The sequence below is a fragment of the Vigna radiata genome, chromosome 8 (genome assembly GCF_000741045.1).
Source record: "Vigna radiata var. radiata cultivar VC1973A chromosome 8, Vradiata_ver6, whole genome shotgun sequence".
Lineage (NCBI taxonomy): Eukaryota > Viridiplantae > Streptophyta > Magnoliopsida > Fabales > Fabaceae > Vigna > Vigna radiata.
The window spans coordinates 11,505,196-11,520,853 of record NC_028358.1 but is presented as its reverse complement, the minus strand read 5'-3'; the positions used below and the strand labels follow the sequence as shown (position 1 = coordinate 11,520,853).

At 32.9% G+C, this 15,658-nt stretch overlaps 3 protein-coding genes across 7 annotated transcripts; 1 reads left to right on the top strand and 2 right to left on the bottom strand.

Annotated features, from left to right (window-relative positions):
* Positions 1-905: 905 nt before the first annotated feature.
* On the bottom strand, positions 906-4,769 carry LOC106771962 (cyanogenic beta-glucosidase). The gene is made up of 13 exons (XM_014658044.2): positions 4,538-4,769; positions 4,242-4,311; positions 3,942-4,000; positions 3,789-3,864; positions 3,567-3,644; positions 3,382-3,469; positions 3,035-3,290; positions 2,802-2,917; positions 2,108-2,325; positions 1,701-1,732; positions 1,498-1,600; positions 1,292-1,400; positions 906-1,152 (listed from the first exon to the last, which is right to left on the bottom strand). The coding sequence occupies exons 1-13, from the start codon at positions 4,724-4,726 to the stop codon at positions 966-968; spliced, it is 1,581 nt and encodes a 526-aa protein (XP_014513530.1). The 5' UTR covers positions 4,727-4,769; the 3' UTR covers positions 906-965.
* Positions 4,770-7,252: 2,483 nt separating this feature from the next.
* LOC106770218 lies at positions 7,253-9,466 on the bottom strand. The gene is made up of 4 exons (XM_014656041.1): positions 8,600-9,466; positions 8,442-8,516; positions 8,115-8,338; positions 7,253-7,676 (listed from the first exon to the last, which is right to left on the bottom strand). The coding sequence occupies exons 1-4, from the start codon at positions 9,464-9,466 to the stop codon at positions 7,253-7,255; spliced, it is 1,590 nt and encodes a 529-aa protein (XP_014511527.1).
* Positions 9,467-11,571: 2,105 nt separating this feature from the next.
* LOC106771961 (putative disease resistance RPP13-like protein 1) lies at positions 11,572-15,622 on the top strand. 5 transcript variants are annotated; one of them, XR_002669006.1, is made up of 3 exons: positions 11,572-14,590; positions 14,706-14,818; positions 15,603-15,621. XR_002669006.1 is itself a non-coding variant. In XM_022784531.1 (3 exons), the coding sequence occupies exons 1-2, from the start codon at positions 11,776-11,778 to the stop codon at positions 14,805-14,807; spliced, it is 2,871 nt and encodes a 956-aa protein (XP_022640252.1). In that variant the 5' UTR covers positions 11,572-11,775; the 3' UTR covers positions 14,808-14,818; positions 14,895-15,024. The 5 variants fall into 5 exon arrangements, 3 of the variants coding, with proteins under 3 accessions (XP_022640252.1, XP_014513527.1, XP_022640251.1); XR_002669005.1 differs by lacking the exon at positions 15,603-15,621 and adding an exon at positions 14,895-14,941; XM_022784531.1 differs by lacking the exon at positions 15,603-15,621 and adding an exon at positions 14,895-15,024 and having other exon boundaries at positions 14,752-14,818.
* Positions 15,623-15,658: the final 36 nt, after the last annotated feature.

Genomic DNA, 15,658 nt, shown 5'->3' with positions numbered 1-15,658 from the left:
CTTGCGCAACACACCGCGGATAAGTCCTTAAGGACAGTGATCTACACGCCTCAGGAAATGCGGTTCGAGATTTTGGTCAGTATTTTTTTACTACACCAACTACCTTTGTTTATTTTTCTTTTATGAATGTATCTTTTTTCATTATTTGATATTAAAATTGTAGATTTTTGTTTTCTTTTCTAACTATTTTATGCAAATTGTAAATACAAAAAAATTTAAAACTCTTATCTTCTATAATTTTTCATTTATTTCAGAATTTATTTATTACTAAAATAAAAAGACAACAAACATAACGGGGTTTTGAAACTCCATGAAAAATATTGAAAGTTTATTTTTGATATAATGAAAGTTATAAACTGCTGGAAATACATGGGCTTTTATAATCATGAATAAACTAAAATACGAATGAACCATGAACAGGGAAAAACCGCAAAACTAAAATTCATATTTTTCTCCTGCTGATTATAAAACTATTATTTTTTTTTTAAAATTTCGGCCATGGACAACCGCCATGTACGTTGTTAAAATTGTGTCAACGCGTTAAAGAAGCGTTTTCCTTTTATAAATCGCAAGTAGTACCAAGGGTTTCACGCGTCATTTCAAAGGTTGCTAAACATGCCAGTTAATGTGTTAGCAACATTGGCTCTTCTTGGTATATAAGATATCAATAAATGATACATTTTTACTTTCAAGACACACTATAAGAATAAAATAATAATTTTTTGTATTTAAAAAAAAATAAAAAAATACATAAAAATAATATCAAATAAAAAGTTTGTGTTAAAGTATTATTTTTCTTTAACAAATCGCAGGTAACGCCTCTAACAAGGGTTAAAATTCCAAAACGTTAAAAATAGCCCATTTATATATATATATATATATATATATATATATATATATATATATATATAAGTGAAGAAATTACAAATGGTTATTTATTGAAATTAATTTTTTTAGCACCAATATTAATTGTCATATGTATCTGTTTTGCCTTGTAGGAAATCTCTAAACCAAATGGCAGACAACTTTGGATATCTTTTGAGGCTATGGTAATCTACAAAGATTGTTCCAAACCTTGAAATGTAGCCTAAAGTCCATTCGAAGCTGTCTGTTAAAGACCATGCAAAATATCCTTTCACATTCACGCCATCCCTAATAAAATGAAAAAATAATATCATATAATTAGTAAGATTTTTTTTCTGTCTTTATCAAATATTTTTAAATTTAGGTATAATATTTAGGGAAATTAAGGAAAAAAAAATAGATTTTGATCATTGTGCAAAGCTCTTACTTGACTGCACTTTGAAGATAATAGAGATGATCATAAAAGTAATCAATTCTTGAAGTATCGTTTAAGGCTTCTTCAAGTGATAGAGTTGGATCACTGAATTCATCTATACCTATATATAAATGAATAAACTATTTCTTTAATATATAAGTATCAGAAGGAAAAACACATTATATCGATTTTCTCTCTAACTTTCATGATTAAATTACCATTTTCAGTGATGAAGATCAAAGGGTTGTCATACTTTGTTTTGACATAAAGCAACAGTTCATGAATTCCTTTTGGACAAACATACAGCCATTTTGAAGTAGTCTGCAGTAAACAACTTTCCTTTTCTTCATTCAAAACCTAATTGAAATTAAGCATTGATATATGAAGTTGCAGTTTCAACAAAATATAATTACAAACTTACCTTTTCACCAATAGCTGTTCCATTACGTTCACCTGTCAAGATTCTAAATCATGCTCTACTCATAACATAAATTAACAATATAAATATTTGCCAACCTTACAAAACCGGCATGTAAGCACCTTACTTATAATTGGTCTTATTTCTAATCGACTCTGATACCATATTAGAAAGTGAGTTTAAGCCTAACTCAATCTCACAAAACCAGCTTGTAAGGTGAGGTTTGCACCTCACTTATATATTATAAATTGGTCTTATCTTTAGTCATGTGGAACTTCCAACATATAATTCCAATGTTTCTTTCGAAACCTACTAAACCAATCTTATATTTCCAAATGGTCATATGATGTCATTATTCTTTCATACGTTAAACTCTATATTGGATAATGAGATAAACATTAAGCACTTACTTGTAAGAATAACAAGAGAATCTGTGAGGTAGCTAGGCCTTGCTTCACTTAATTCAGGTGCATCAGTAGCATAATAAGAAGTATAGTAGTTTAATCCAATAAAATCAAAGGATCCTCTTAAAAGTTTTATTTCATTAGCAGAGAACTTTGGTAATCGACTCCCTACCAAAGATTGCATGGATTTAGGATATTCTCCAATTGTCAATGGCTCCATAAACCTACATTACAATATTTGAATAAGTTTTTTTGACAAATATATTGGATTTTTTAAGTGTGAACTAACATAAACTAGTTATAGAGATTATTAGTTTAATCATAGCATTATAGTTGAGTAGATAATCAGTATTTATCATTGAATTTTTCATCTGATATCTGTCATAGATTTGACTGCTCTTTTGGTGTTCTTCATGAGAAGTTTTGTGTTCTTATCTGACCACTATATCAAGCTTTTGTCCCTTCAATTAGACTATTTATGTATATGACTAATCATATAATGAAAGTAATTTTATCTACGCACATCTATTACATCCCAGAGTTAAATTATGAGGAAAACATTATATCATGATGCATCAATGTATGACAAGATTTGAATCTTTCTCCTAACATATATTGATTTAAACTGAAAAAATAAGTTATAATCACTATCATAGTAAAGTTGAGTTCCACATTAGAACTTAGCTCATAAAGTAGTTACCATCCAAACATAAAATCAAGGGCTCTTTGTGCAGCAAACTGATCAAACTCTGTATCATAGAGTGGTACTATCCAATGACATGCCAGTGATATCCCTATCATACCCTTTTGAGAAACCTACACATATGAAGGAAATTTTAAGTTTAGGACTATTCTATAATGACTCTTTGATTAAATAAGGATACCAATACACTTATCTGATTGCATTTCAAAATACAAAATATGTAATCAAACCTGATACTTTGTCTTATAGACATTGACAGCAGCTGCATGAGCTAGTAATTGATTGTGAGTCACAATGTAGGGTTCAATGGCTGAATCACCTTCATTACAGGATAAGTTTTGCCAGGTTGAACATCTTCCAGGTGGTGAAATACCATCAGCATACCCATATTTACTAAAGGTCCATGGTTCATTTAATGTAATCCAATGTTTTACTCTGTCTCCAAATTCTTTAAAACAAAGTTCTGCATAATCTTGAAAATCATTCCTAGACAGTGATAAACAAAGCAGATAGATATCAGTTAAAATATGTTCACACAAGTATATTTTGATTATTTGATGTAAGTAATGTGAGTTACACTATATCATGACTTAAAAAACCATCATATTCATCTTCTAAGGCTTGAGGAAGGTCCCAATGAAATATGGTCACAAAGGGTTCAAGCCCTGCATTATGGATGTCAACAAATTGAATTACTTGTTTCAATTTCAAAACTAAATTATAGAAAATGAAGTTAAAAAAAAATTTCAACTGCATATTAACCTTTAGCTAATAGTTCATTGATGAGGTTGTTGTAATAGTTGACTCCTTCCTTGTTCACACCTCTGCTAACCTTTCCTTCTGAAATTAGCCAAAGAATCTATGATTTAAATAGATAACCATCAATTTATACAATACTATACTTCTATTATTGCAATGATTAAGGAGTGCTAATGTAAAAAGTTATAAGAAAGTGAAGTTGTTCTATAGTTCCCAGTTTCTTACTTGGAAGTATTCTGGACCAAGAGATTGAGAATCTGTAGGCATCCATGTTCATCTCCTTAATTATTTCAATATCTTCCTGTATTATTATTAGATATGAAAACAATTTCAATTATGCATTATTTTTATTGCTTCACTAGACATTATTATCATTACCTTGTAATGATGGTATTGATCAATGCTAACATCTCCATTACTTCTGTCCAGTATTTTATCTGTCATGTTTCAGACAAAATATGCTACAATTTGTAAGCATAGACATGTCTCTAGCACATCAAGAACATAATAATAGTTTTAGAAAAATAAACTAAGAAAACTCTATCAAAACTATGCTACATTTTAATACAATATCATGAACTCAATATAACTTACCATACACAAAAAGCTATATAATTGAACACACTATAAAACAATTTAGTGAACATGGATTGTACTATAGGCAAAGAAATAAGAAACCTGGGTAATTATGAGTGTATGTGTCCCATATGCTTGGTCCTCTGCCACCAACATTAGCTGCACCTTCACACTGGTTTATATACTAATTAACCATCTTTCAAGATTATTGCAAAAACAAAAATTCTTTGAAAATAAAAGGATTATTGAAAATTTTTGTCCATTTGTGAAACTTTCCCTGCATAATTTTTATAAAAATTTACAAGAAATAAATTTCCTACAAAATTTTATTCAGATTATACAATATCTCTCTAAAAATTATAAACAAAATATAAAAAGTTATCACAGTTTTGGAGTACCTGATAAGCAGATGATGCTGTACCAAATATAAAACTTTTTGGAAAACTGCTTCTGTTAAGAGATGTACTCCTAAAATGATCAGTGGAAAAAGTTGAAATTGCAGCTTCAGTACCGATTGGTGCTGATCTCATAATATGCAAAAAAACAGAGAGAAGATGTAAACTCAATGTCAAAGCTGCAATCTTCATAGTTGTTTCACTTTCATTGCAGATGTATGCACTATTATTACACAACACTTTATAACTAAGGAAGTCTATTATTGCTAAGCAAAGATAATGTATATTAAAATTAAATTCTATTTTATAAAGAAATCCACCTTGATGTGAGGTGTACTTTCCTTATTAGTTTGAGTAAAATATATTGTGATATATTAACTAAATAGTGGAGAAATCTGATTTACAGACCAAGAGTTAAGGAAATATAAACATGATTATATAGTAACGACATGAATTTTGTTTGAATAGAAGAAGTTAAAGGAACCATCAACTAAAATATTAACTTTATTGGACTATTTATTTAAACCGGTTTTTAGAAAAAAAAAATCAAAAAAATAATTATTATAGTTTATAACATACTTATGTGAAGTTATTTAAAAAATATAAAAAGGTAATTTTCTATTGTTTGAATTACTTCTCATAAAAAGTATGTAAAAATTCTCAGAAGAGTTTTTCTTAACCACAAACGAACCTATACTAATTTATAATTATATAAAAACTATTTAAAAATAATCTTTTTTAATGGATAATTGATTTTTGCCATAATCATACCCATCATATGATTGCATGTTTGACTTTTTTAATATTATAATAAAAGCCACGAGAAGCACTAATCAACTAAAGAATAACATTAAAAAAAAACTAAACAAGGTCAGAAGATGTCATCATCAATGCAGTATATTAATTGCAACCTATCATCAATGTGTTCCACGCTTTATTTCTTTTGATTCATTTGATAACAAAGAGTCTTTCTTATTTTAAAACTCTTTTTTGTCCTATTTGTGTACCAATCTCAATTTGATTATTATATTTTTTTTGTCTCAATTAGGTCTTTTAACTTATAAAAATAAGGTAATTAAGCCATTTCCATTAACTAATGACTAACTTCGTCTGTTATTGATGAGTTGTAATTTTTTGTAACTGTCATGGCAATATGTATTAATTTATATGGGTGTTGGTTGTCTTCCACATGGCAAAGACGTGTTATGCTCTTAGCCCTAACACTTAACACTTAACATGCCCTAACACTTATAAAGTTTGAAGCAACCCTAACACTTAACATCCTCATAGATTTCTAGAAGCAGTGGAAGGTTTGGAAGAAGTGTTCAGTTGAGGTGACGAAATATCTGGATCGTCTTCTTCTTGCAAATGCACAGATTGGGGCTTTCAACAAAGTTCTGGTGGTGGAAGCAGGTTGGGAGCAAAACCCAATTGCTATTGTGGTTCGAAAGTAGTGTTCCGCATCGCCAAAACCCCTAAGAACAAGGGCAAACGATTTTGGGGTTGCCCTCACTTCAAGGTAATTTGTTGATTTCATTTGTTTGAATTTTGATTTCGTTGACGAGTGGGTGTGTTTTCTTCTTCTACAGGGTGGGAGTGAAGATATGAGTGGATGCAACTTTTTTCAGTGGTGCAATGAAGACGTCATTGGTGAATGAAATGTGGTGATTCTTGAAGAAAGGAGTGCAAGTCCGAGAAACGACGAAGTGGGTGGAAGTATGATGAAGATGGAAGAAAGAGATGTTGAAAAGCTGAAATTAGCTTCTTTGGAGAAAAGTCTCGTTAATTTGGAGAAGGGCATGAAGGTGTTAATTGGGATGATGTTTGTTACATGTATGTTTAATGTAATTGTGATTTCAATGTTGATGAAAGTAGGTTGATTTCTTAGGAGGTTGATGAAAGTATGTTGATGAAAGTAGGTTGATGAAAGTATGTAATCCAATTTCATATTAACAACAAGTAATTTCATATTTATAAAAGGTCCCTTATTTGATTTCGTATTATAAAAGGTCCTTTTTTATTTGTTTAATTTGATATGGGTTGTACAGAAATTTCAATAGTCAAGCAAAAGGCACACAATCTGCCATTCAATCTTTAGGGGGAGTTGAGAAAAGCTTTATTTACAACTAATTTAGGCTTATTTTATGACACAAGTAGTTATAAAAGTGTGACAAAGATTATGATAATGATTTGTGATGTTTATCTATAAAACTGTTGTCAGCTTATTTCAACATATTCAAGATAAGCTTATGAAGACATCAAAGAACCAAACACTTCAATTCTATAGTATTTGAGCAATAGTACAAACCAAGCACTTCAATTCTGAGCAAGCACCAATGAATTAAAATGAACATTGAGAAAGCCAAATGAAAGAGTTTGTTTATAACAATTAACGAGTACTTTTTGTGTTCCCAACAGAGTCAATCCACAAACTAAGCCAAATGAAACAGACACATTGTCTTAATCAGTACACCAAAAAGAACTATCATTACATTTAAAAGATGAAACCAAAAAAAGGTGAAATTTCATTGTTCCAAAAAAAGCTGAAATATGACTTCATTCATTAGCAGCAGGCACATGTGGTGTTTGATCAGTAGGTTGCTCAGTAGGAGGTACTGTCACTTGTGGTGTTTGATCAGTAGGTTGCTCAGTAGGTTGCTCAGCAGGAGTTTGGTCAGCTGGAAGATCTGGTGTTATTGGTCGTTGTAGACAAGATCTTTAGTTGTGTCCAAGTTGTTTGCAAACAGCACATGCTTTTTTGCTCCCACCCTTTCTTAATTCAGTATCATTCTTCTTCAACTCCCAACTCTCTAGCCTTCGTTTTTTCTTGGGTCTGTCAGGCATTGTCCTCTTCTTTGGGGGTAAGACATCTGGATATGAAGTTTTCTCCCAGAGAACTTGACCATTGATAGGGTAAACGATGGAGTTGTAGGTCTCTTCATACGTAGACTTCCTATAGCAATTACCAATATAGTCTTCTGCATTTACATTCAAGAACTTCATTGCAGTGATGGCATGAGTGCAAGGAATAGCAGTAATTAACCATTTTCTACAACTGCATTCTTTCTTGTCAAGATTGACAACAAATTGGTCCCCAAATTGTGAAATGTGGATGATTTCAAATAACTGATATGATGACCATCTATCATGGGTACAAAGTTATAAACAAAGTTAGAAACAAAGTTAGAACCAAAGTAAACAAATATGACCATGTATAAAGTTAATTGTAGTATTAAAGTTACCTTGGTAATCAATATCTGGTTAACCATGACTGCTTTTGAAATCTGTTGAGAACCTTAGGGCATACAGTACCTTGATATAGTGTCATCTTTGTCCTATTCTTAGCCCATCTCTTGATGATGTCAACCCTAATCTCTTCCAACATGGTGATAATTGGTTTAGTCCTAGTGTGAACTAGCACACTGTTGAATCCCTCGCACATGTTGTTGACAAGAGTGTCACATTGTGATCTAGAAGTGAATCTAGATCTTGGCCAATATCTGGGAGTAACAATATATGTCAAACTAAATATAAATGTCTAAGTACAAGAATAACAGCGTAGAGTAAAGTGAATACATACCTTGGTGCAATTGCAATCAAATACTTAAATGCTTCTAAATTAATCTCTTTAATTTTCCTCATTTCAACCTCCCATAGTTGTGGATATGTGGTTGTTGCTGCCGTCCACATCAAACGTTTAAGGTATTTTCTAGGAAATTGCTTTCTAAAGTTTGTGTACAAATGTCTAACACAAAATCGTTGTTCTACCCCAGGTAGAAGTGCATCAATGGCTGTTAACAGATCCTACAAGTTCAAATAATGAAGTCAGATGAGGTTTATGTGAAATAGCTTGTAATTAAGCTTTGTTAGGGTTGACTGACCTTTTGTTGGTCTGAAATAAATGTACATGCTTCACATACAGCTTCCCCACCAAGATCCCCAATGAGAAGGTCCAAGAACCAAGTCCAGGAGTCTTTGTTTTCTACCTCAACAACAACATATGCAATGGGCGGAATTTGTTCATTTGCATCTCTTCCCACTGCTGTTAGTAATTCCCCTCCATACTTGCCTTTCAACTAGACTTTCTTCACTACTAGACTCATCTACATTTTCATCCTCATCATCTTCTACATTTTCATCGGCATCCTCATCTTCTTCTACGTCTTCTAGCTTGAAATCATCTACATCATGCACCTCAACCTCATCTACATTAGCTACCTCAACCTCCTCCAATTGTGTTAAACCTTCAGCCTCACCCTCAACATCTCTCTCGACCTCTCTCTCAACTTCTCCCTCAGCAAGACCCTCTTCCAATTGTGTTAAACCTTCATCCTCACACTCAACCTCTCTCAAAACTTCTCCCTCAGCAGGACCCTCCTCCAATTGTGTTACAACTTCAGCCTCACCCTCAACCTCACACTCAGCCTCTCTCTCAACCTCTCCCTCTACAAGACCCTCAACCAGACTCTCATCCTCACCCTCAACCTTTCCCTCACCATGACCATTCTCCATTTCTGTTCCAACTTGAACCTCACCCTCACCCTCCACTTGTGTTGCAACATCAACTTCATCCTTAACAGCACCATCAACCCATTCAATCATTTCAGTTATTTCTGGTTCATTCTTATTATGAACAACGTACAAATGAACTTCATCATTTACCATTGCAATATTAACCATATGCAAAGCACCCCTATCATCAGTCAATAATTCCAACCTCTCTGGCACCACTGACTGACCTCCTAAACTGTACCGTAGTTCTTTAATGTCTGTATGACCTAACTCTTTCACTGATGCTATTATTCCAAAATAGCATAAGAGGTCTGGATCACAAGACCATTGGGTTATCTCTCCATCAAATTTTAAATTACCATTATCATCACTAACAAAATGTCTTGTATGATGGACCACTACTTTAATACGGTCATCCATGGTATAGTATTTGTGAAGCACAACCTTTTAACACCTGTACATTGGGGGGAAAAATATACTATGAAGGGGACGAGATAAACTACTAACTAAAGAACTCTAACACATGAAGGGGACAGGGGATAAAGTAACATCCCCACTAAGGAAGCACTGGTCCAGCAAAAGGGGACCACTACTTTTAAAGAAATCATAGGTGCAATTTTTGGGACCACGACACTGTACACATAAACACACCAACTGCAATTTTTGGGACCACTACTTTTAAACAAATCACAGAAATCCAAAGCATCAACACACCATAAACGATACCCATCACAAAACAACAAAGCAACAACATACGAAACATATTCTAACCTAAACACGACAACAACATATCAAAATCGGGACCACACGAAACGCACTGCATATTGGTAAACATAAAAAAGAGGAAACTTACCTTCACTGATGTCCAAGGTCAATTCGTTGCGTCCACGAGCACGTGATCGTCTTCGTCTTGCACTTAGAACTTCCACGAACAAATGGACATTGCGAGCCCTAATTCTGATTTCTGGTAGTCACTAAATTCCCAATTACTTAAATCCCTAATTACCCCACTTATTGTTTTCTGATTCAATAAAAAAAACTCAATTATAAAATCATATTCCACGTCAAAAGCTTTATTTTTTACACTAAAATCCACGTAATTAAATCATTAAAAGTCAGCTAATTCTCTGTGCACCACGTCATCAGTAATAGACAGAGTTAGTCATTAGTTAAAGGGAGATGGCTTAATTACCTCATTTTTACAAGTTATAGGACCCAATTGAGACAAAAAAAAATATGATGACCAAATTAAGATTGGCACACAAATATGAGGACCAAAAGAGTGTTTTAACCTTCTTATTATCCCTTTATAACTTACTGATAGATAATAACATCTTCATTATTTTATCTTTTATATTTTAGTTAAAATAATTAAATAATTTAGTTAACAATATTTTATTTTATACAAAAATAATTTGCAATAATTTTAAAAGAATAATATATCTATTAAAATGATATTTAAATTATTATTATTATTAGTATTCATATTTTAATAATCTATGATAAATGAGATAATAACCCATAAAATAGTGTATTATGAGTGATAATATGTTTTAAATAATGAGATTGGCTTATATTAATACTAAAAATTTAAATTTATCAATAGAATTTTAATTAACAAGTTTTATTATATAAAAACTTTAAAATCTGTTTTCTAAAAGTTTTATATCCTTTCTCTTATTTAAAAACTAGAAAGTGTTTTGTGATTTTAAGAGTGAGATTTTCAAATTTGCCTAATCTAGTTCTACACAATAATAAGTTGGTTTCTGTTTTTTTTTTTTTTTTAGTTTGTAGATTGCTTTATACATGAAAATTGTTTTCATTTTGTATGTGTTATTTGAATTATTTACACAGGACTCTATGCTATTCAGTGATACTAATTATATATCATAATAATGTTTAAATTCTGTTAATTATTGTTATGTAACAGTTATATAAAAATAACTATAAATTAATTTATACATAAACTAATTTTAATTAAAAAAATATTTAATTTACTTTTTTCTTCAAGAATATTACGGATAATTATATCTAAACAAACTGTACTATTTTCAGTAATTTCACCAAGAACAGCGGAATAAACCATGGTCAAAATTAGGCGCGCTTTGTAAGAGTATATTTTAGAAATTTGTGATAAATTAAGTTAATATTTGCTTAACTAAAAGAATGTGTTTAAATAATTTATATTTGCTTAATAAAAAAAGTTCACAAACGTTTAATAAAAAAAAACGAGGTTTAAATATGCTCTTGAACTTTTTTATTTCATTTTTAATATCTTTACTTTTTCTCATTAAATCCGTTATCTCAAAATATATCACTTTTTCTCTTTCTCTCTTTCTTATATTTTTTAATCTGATTATATCATTACATATATCACTAGCTTGTTATTTTTCATTAATCTACAACTATTTTCTTTTTTTTTTATCTCATTTCTTCGTTTTCTTTATTATTATTATTATTATAATAACAATGCTTGAAAAATATAGAAAAAGTAGTGAACTTTCACTCTATCACAACCACACATTCATTCATGGTAATGGATTTCGGCGTATGAATAAGTGTTGGAAGACTCAATACTGTATTGGTTGTTGACGAGCCACAGAGGAAAAAAACTTTCACCAACCATAATTCAAAAGTTACCGTAATTAATATTATTTCCATGCACTGCACCGAAGCTTCACTTCAAATCCCACACTTTCATTCATCCCCCTCTCTTCCCTGTTCTTATCATGACAGCAGAAATGCTTACAGGTGTTCTTGTTTCTACTTTCCTCGAGAGGACTATCGACACTTTGGCTTCCCGTCTTGTCCACATATTACGTCAAAGAAAGCACAAGAAGCAACTCAACAACTTGAAGATGAAGTTCCTTGCCATTGATGTTGTGGCTCTTGATGCAGAACAAAAGCAATTCAAAGATCTACGCGTCAGAGATTGGCTTCTCAGGGCCAAAGATGTTGTGTTTGATGCAGAGGATCTTTTGGATGANATAGATTATGAACTCTCCAAAAGTCAGCCGGAAGTTGAGTCTCAGAGTGCTACTAACAAGGTGTGGAATTCCCTCAATTCTTCTTTTGTCAGTTTCTTCGAAATAGAAATTGAATCCAGGATGGAACAAGTCATTGAGGACCTAGAAGATCTTGCAAACGAAAGTTATATTCTAGGTTTGGAAAAGGGTGGTGGTGTTGGGATTGGATCAGTATCGGGTAGTAAATTAACATATACATCTTTGCCAAATGAAAGTGTTATCTATGGAAGAGATGATGACAAAGAATTTCTCTTTAACTGGCTCACATCGGACACTCCCAGCAACCTATCTATACTTTCTATTGTGGGCATGGGTGGGATGGGTAAGACCTCTCTTGCCCAACATGTATTCAATGACCCAAGGCTTGAAGGTAAATTTGATACTAAAGTTTGGGTCAGTGTTCCACAGGAATTTGATGTTCTCAAAGTATCCAGAGCAATTATTGACACAATAACTGCTTCAACTGATCATAGTATACAGCAGGAAGTAATTCAGAAAAAATTGAAAGAAGAACTTATGGGCAAGAAATTTCTTCTAGTTTTGGATGATGTTTGGAACGAAAGACCATCTAAATGGGAAGATGTGCAGAAGCCCTTAGTTTTCGGAGGCCAAGGCAGTAGAATTCTTGTCACTACTCGGAGTGAGAAGGTTGCTGTTACCATGCGATCAGAAAAGCACCTCCTGCAGATATTAAAAGAAGATCATTGTTGGGATTTGTTCGTAAAGCATGCATTCAAAAATGTTGATCCGCAACCAGACCCAGACTTCATAGAGATTGGTAAGAATATAGTGCAAAAATGTAATGGGCTTCCTTTAGCCTTAAAAACTATGGGAAGTCTATTACACAATAAGTCATTCCTTTGGGAATGGGAAAGTATTATGAAAAGTGAGATATGGCATTTTTCAGAAAATGAGAGTGATATACTCCCTGCTTTAAGACTGAGCTATTTTCACCTTCCTTCTCATTTGAAGAAATGTTTTGCTTTTTGTGCCTTATTTCCCAGAGGTTATCGGTTTGACAAAGAGTGTTTAATTCAATTGTGGATGGCTCAAAATTTTCTAGAAAACCCTCTACAGAAAAAGAGTCCTAAAGAAGTTGGTGAAGAATATTTCAATGATCTATTATCTTACTCCTTCTTTCAACAATCAAGCAACGAAGAGGAAAAGCGTTTTATCATGCATGATCTTCTAAACGATTTGGCAAAATACATTTGTGAGGACATCTGCATCAGGTTAGGAGTTGATGAACCAAAAGGTATACCCAAAACAATCCGTCATTGTTCATTTTCATCCTCTAAATTATGTTTTGATGGGTTTGGGAGTTCGATTGATCCTCAAAAGTTGCATACATTTACGCCAACAGATCGGGGTTGGCATTGGAATTGCAAGATGTCGGTAGATGACTTGTTCTCCAGATTTAAGTTGATACGGGTTTTGTCTTTGTGTCATTGTCGTAGCCTTGTGGAGGTGCCTAAATCTGTAGGAAATCTTAAGCATCTTCGTTCATTAGATCTATCCTGGACTCAAATAAAAAATCTACCTGAATCAATAAGTTCACTCTTCAAATTGCAAACACTGAAGCTAAACAATTGTCGAAAATTAAAGGAGCTTCCCTCATGTTTACATCAACTCGATAATTTGCGTTGTCTTGAATTAGTAGGTATTGGAGTGAAAAATGTGGTAACACATTTGGGAAAGCTGAAGAATCCTCAAGTATCCATAAGTTCATTTCATGTTGAGAAAAGTAAAAAAATCAATATTCAGCAATTAGGAAAACTCAATCTTCATGGAAGTCTAACAATTGATGATCTGCAGAATATTGAGAATCCCTCTTATGCATTAGAAGTAGATTTGAAGAACAAACTACATCTTGTGGAGCTACGGTTAACATGGAATTTCATTGGCAGCTCTTCCGTTGATTCAGAAAAAGTTGAGGATGTAATTGAGAATCTACAACCTTCAAAATACTTGAAGAAGTTGTCAGTAGGTAACTATATTGGTAAACAATTTCCAAATTGGTTACTCCATAATTCATTACCGAATCTGGTGTCCTTAGTGTTGGAGGAATGTGAATCTTGCCAACGTTTACCTCCGCTTGGACTTTTGCCATTTCTCAAGTACCTGCAGATTTCAGGGTTTGATGAGATAATGAGTATTGATGCTGATTTTCATGGGAACAACTCTTGTTCATTTAAATCCCTTCGAAAATTGTATTTCTCTAATATGAGGCAATGGGAAAAGTGGGACTGCCAAGCTGTGACAGGTGCTTTTCCACGTCTGGAATTTTTTTCCATAGGAAATTGTCCCAAGCTGAAAGGACACCTGCCAAAGTTTGCTGCTTTAAAATCCCTATATGTCTTTCACTGCGAACAACTTGAAGCTTTGATGGTCAGTGCGCTAGAATTACATCTACAAGATTGTGGAAAGCTGCAGTTGGAGCGATCTACAATGAAAAAGCTCACAATGGATGAAAGTATGCTATTCAGCATGGCAGCATCATTGGTGGCAACGGTTGAAAGTATGCTATTCGACACTTCTCTTGAAAACCTTTCCTTTTGTTCACTTCTAGAGTCAATAAGTGATGATTGTGTCTCTCTAAGGATCTTTCCACTGGATTTCTTCCCAACACTCAGGACCCTTGAACTCAGTGGATTTCCTAATCTACATATGATTTCACAGGATCACGTTCACAATCATCTCCAGCATCTCACAATCAAAGACTGTCCAAGACTTGAGTCGTATGGAGGTTTGTCATTAAATCTAAAACACATTACACTCAATAATTGCTTTAGATTTGTTGGCTCACTGAAAAGAGCTTTCAGATACAGTCCTTCCTTGGAAAGCTTAAGGATTGAAAAAGTAGAGGTGGAATGTTTTCCTGACGAAGGTTTGCTTCCACTCTTTCTTTCCTCTTTAATAATATCTGATTGTCAAAATCTAAAAAAACTGAACTACAAGAGTCTCTTAGAACTGTCGTCTCTTGGGAAACTGCGTCTTTGGAACTGTCCCAACCTCCAATGCTTACCAGAGGAGGGTCTTCCCAAATCAATTTCATTTTTTGAAATACGAGAGTGTCCTTTGTTGGAACAGCGTTGTCATAAAGGAGGCGAAGACAGGGAAAAGATTGCTGACATTCGAAACCTATTTATATGGTAGTAATGTTGTTTCTTTTGTTTAATTGTAGTGCATTTGCTTGGATTCTTTAATAGTGGTGTATCAACTACTTTTCCTCTTTTGGTAGTCCTGTCATGTAACAAATTACACCTCCATGAAATTTTTTTAACACTAACTATTAAGCTCAATCTCTTGATTGATGATTAGATTGAGAATAAACTTATAGTCTGCCTGTCAGTTTTATTTTAAGCACTCAATTAAATGCAATAATGCTAAAGCTTATATAAGTTTTAAGTTTCTAATTGCATTTCAAAATAGAAAAAGTATGTAATTAAACCCGATACTTTGTCTTATAGACATTGTCAGCAGCTGCATGAGCAAGTAATTGATTGAGTCCTGAATCACCATCTGTACAGGATAAGTTTTTCCAGGTTGAACATCTTCCAGGTGGTGAAATACAATCAGAATACTT

Coding starts and splice junctions, on each gene's coding strand:
- LOC106771962 (XM_014658044.2), bottom strand. CDS start 4,726: ATGAAGATTGCAGCTTTGACATTGAGTTTACATCTTCTCTCTGTTTTT. Junction 1,401..1,497: donor GATCTTCATCACTGAAAATG/GTAATTTAATCA, acceptor ATTTATATATAG/GTATAGATGAATTCAGTGAT. Junction 1,153..1,291: donor TATCTTCAAAGTGCAGTCAA/GTAAGAGCTTTG, acceptor TCATTTTATTAG/GGATGGCGTGAATGTGAAAG.
- LOC106770218 (XM_014656041.1), bottom strand. CDS start 9,466: ATGGATGACCGTATTAAAGTAGTGGTCCATCATACAAGACATTTTGTT. Junction 8,517..8,599: donor AAAGTCTAGTTGAAAGGCAA/GTATGGAGGGGA, acceptor TTGTTGAGGTAG/AAAACAAAGACTCCTGGACT. Junction 8,339..8,441: donor GGAAGCTGTATGTGAAGCAT/GTACATTTATTT, acceptor TTGAACTTGTAG/GATCTGTTAACAGCCATTGA.